The sequence below is a fragment of the Pteropus vampyrus genome, unplaced genomic scaffold (genome assembly GCF_000151845.1).
Source record: "Pteropus vampyrus isolate Shadow unplaced genomic scaffold, Pvam_2.0 Scaffold2957, whole genome shotgun sequence".
NCBI lineage: Eukaryota > Metazoa > Chordata > Mammalia > Chiroptera > Pteropodidae > Pteropus > Pteropus vampyrus.
In genome coordinates this window covers 6,233-8,863 of record NW_011891738.1, presented here as the reverse complement: position 1 = coordinate 8,863, position 2,631 = coordinate 6,233, and the positions used below count along the sequence as shown (strand labels likewise).

General features: G+C 53.4%; 1 protein-coding gene across 1 annotated transcript in view; it reads left to right on the top strand.

The window, feature by feature from the left end:
• Nucleotides 1–76: 76 nt before the first annotated feature.
• LOC105310402 (metastasis suppressor protein 1-like) overlaps nucleotides 77–2,631 on the top strand; it is a 5,824-nt gene continuing 3,269 nt past the window's right edge. The window contains exon 1 of the mRNA XM_011386588.2: nucleotides 77–1,265. Coding sequence (XP_011384890.2) covers nucleotides 1,242–1,265 — 24 coding nt within the window. The 5' untranslated portion in view covers nucleotides 77–1,241. The remainder of the gene's footprint in view (nucleotides 1,266–2,631) is intronic.

Here is a 2,631-nt window from a genome sequence, read left to right as displayed (position 1 = left end):
ACCTTCTTAGCTGTCAGAATTTGCAAAATTTGACAAGACTCTCTTACAGGATTAGGAGCAGAAACCATAACCTTTCTAGCCCCAGGCTGGGTTGTTTGTTTCCCCCCTTGCGATGCTTCTGCAGCTGCCCTTTGTTCTGGTTCTCATGGTCTGAGTTACTACATAGAGGGTAGAGCATGTTTCTTATGACTGGAAATGGATGTAGACAGAACACTCAAAGTATATGTATCATTTTTCAACATTCTGTTTACTGTTTATTCTCGGAAGCGAATGGCTTAGCTTTGCTTGACTTCAGTCAGGCAGAGCCGCCTGCCTTTTGTCCCAGGGGTGCTGTTAACACCAGGCCCACAGATATTTTAACAGAGAAACAAACAGTTGTGACCAGGTTAAAGCCATTCATTAAAGCATCAACTTCGTTAATAAAAAATAAGACACTGGCAGAGATACATTGAGCTGATGTTCTTCACGGTGGCCTTGAACCAGGCTCACCTAGGATGAAATCACCTTGAGACGTCTGTTGGTGCCTCTACCAACACTGCGATGGTTGGCTGAGTTGATTTAAGCCTCTTGGACCCAGATGGTCCAACCAAGGGCGACACTTGCACCTTCTATCCAGGTCACACTGAAGCCTTCGTGGGTTTTGCTCTAGAGCCATGGTTTCTGCGAGAAGGTTGACAGATAACATCAGCCCCGTCTCTTTTCCTGCCAAAGACATCAAGTCCCCTAGCGTTGGTGGTTGATGACCTAGCAGAATTGGGCAGCACTTGACCCTTTAGAATCACAGGCCTCCATCCTGAGGACACCTCATTGCACCATCAGAGAACTGCATCCTGGCAGCTGGTTTTTTCCCCTTTGTTCACATAGGAAAAAAAAAAAAACAACACCTTTTGTTTACTAGCTTAATAGTCTGGCATTTTAAAACACATCTCACCATTCGCGCTGCTTCTCCGAGGCAGGATGCGGACGGCACTGCATCGTCCTCCTCCTTCTGCCCTTTGTCTGCTCCCCCCTTCGCCTGACCCCCGTGCCGCCCGCACTCTGCTTGTCCCCACAGCAGCCTGAACAGCGTCAACAGCAGCGACTCGCGGTCCAGCGGCTCGCACTCACATTCCCCCAGCTCACACTACCGCTGCCGCAGCTCCAACCTGGCCCAGCAGGCGCCCGTGCGGCTGTCCAGCGTGTCCTCCCACGACTCAGGATTCATATCCCAGGACGCCTTCCAGTCCAAGTCACCATCCCCCATGCCACCAGAGGCCCCCAACCAGGTAAGGATGCCTGTCCTTGGCTGCAGGAGCCGCTGTCGGCCTGGTGCCCAGCCCCGCGTCGACGGCTAGAACCACAGAAGGACCTTGGCTTGGAGGCCTCTGTCATCTGACAGGAGAGACCTCTGGTTTAATTTCTCATCTTTAGTTCTGTTTTTTTCCCCCGGGGGAGTGATACTACTATCAGGTGGGGTAGCGGCTTGTGTTCGTGGTGGTGCTGGTTGAGTCATCACCGATTTGGGGAGTTCTCACACTTTAGTGGACAGACTCAAAGAGGTTCGGCCACTGTCTGGCATCCCAGGAAGTGCCCGGCTTAGCATGACGCTGACGCTGTAATCAGTGGGCATTTGCACATCGGTGACTCCCTCCCCACCTCTGGTTCTCTCCGCATGGTGGAGATTCTGCCGTGGAACAGCTTCCTTGTCGCTCTTGAGTTCCTTTTATCAATTTGGGTTGAGAACGAGAATGAGCCAGCAGAGCCCGTGCAGCTGATTCTGTCGGTGCTCTGCTTCTGGGAGAAGCGGGTGTTGGGTTGAGTGGGGCCAGGCCCAGTCCAGCCCAGCGGGTTTCGCCAGAGCAGAAGGCGGGAACCGGGCCAGGCGTCAGAACACCCTTCCCCGGCCCCCCTCTCTGTCCCCTCTCCCTTAGTGCCAGTGGGCTGGCCGTATTCAGTAAGCAGCACAGCATGTACACAGCAGGAAACCCGCACATCTGGGATGCCCTCACAGCGCCAGCTGCTGGTGAGCGTGGTGGCCATTTTGAGGCTGACCACAGCCTTTGGCCCAAGATCCTGTGGACTCAGGTCACGTGCTTGTCTTGTTTATCCAAGTATCCAGTTCGCCTAACAGTCACTGAGTATCTGCTGTTGCCAGGCCCCATCCCAGGCCCTCCTACATATCTTATCTGTGTAGTCCTTCCAACGACCACATGGAGTATTGTCATCCCATTTTGTTGCAGAAACAGAGGCTTAGAGATGTAAGTGACTTGCCTGAGTAGCACAATTATGTGACGTGCAGGTCGAGGACCTGAATCAAGGGTTTCTGACACCTGGTCCAGAGCCCTTTCTGCTCTATCTCGGCCATAAGGTGCCTCTGGGAGAGTGTTTTGGGGAGCACTTCTTGTGGAAGAAGCAGCTGAGGCGTTTGGGGAGCCGAGACCAGGAGGTTCCTTGCCCGACGTGTCGATGTTGGTGAACCAGAGCCGCTCGGGGCTCCCTGCCCCCTTTGGCATTTTTCAGGAGACTGTGGCCTCTCTCTGTCTCTCTGGGAGACTCAATTTCAGACGGAAATGCTCTAGGCCAAGAGCTGCGGCTTTCCGCTTAATGTGCTTGTCCCAGCTGGGGTGCTTTGGCTTGGTCTCTAAGGCGTCA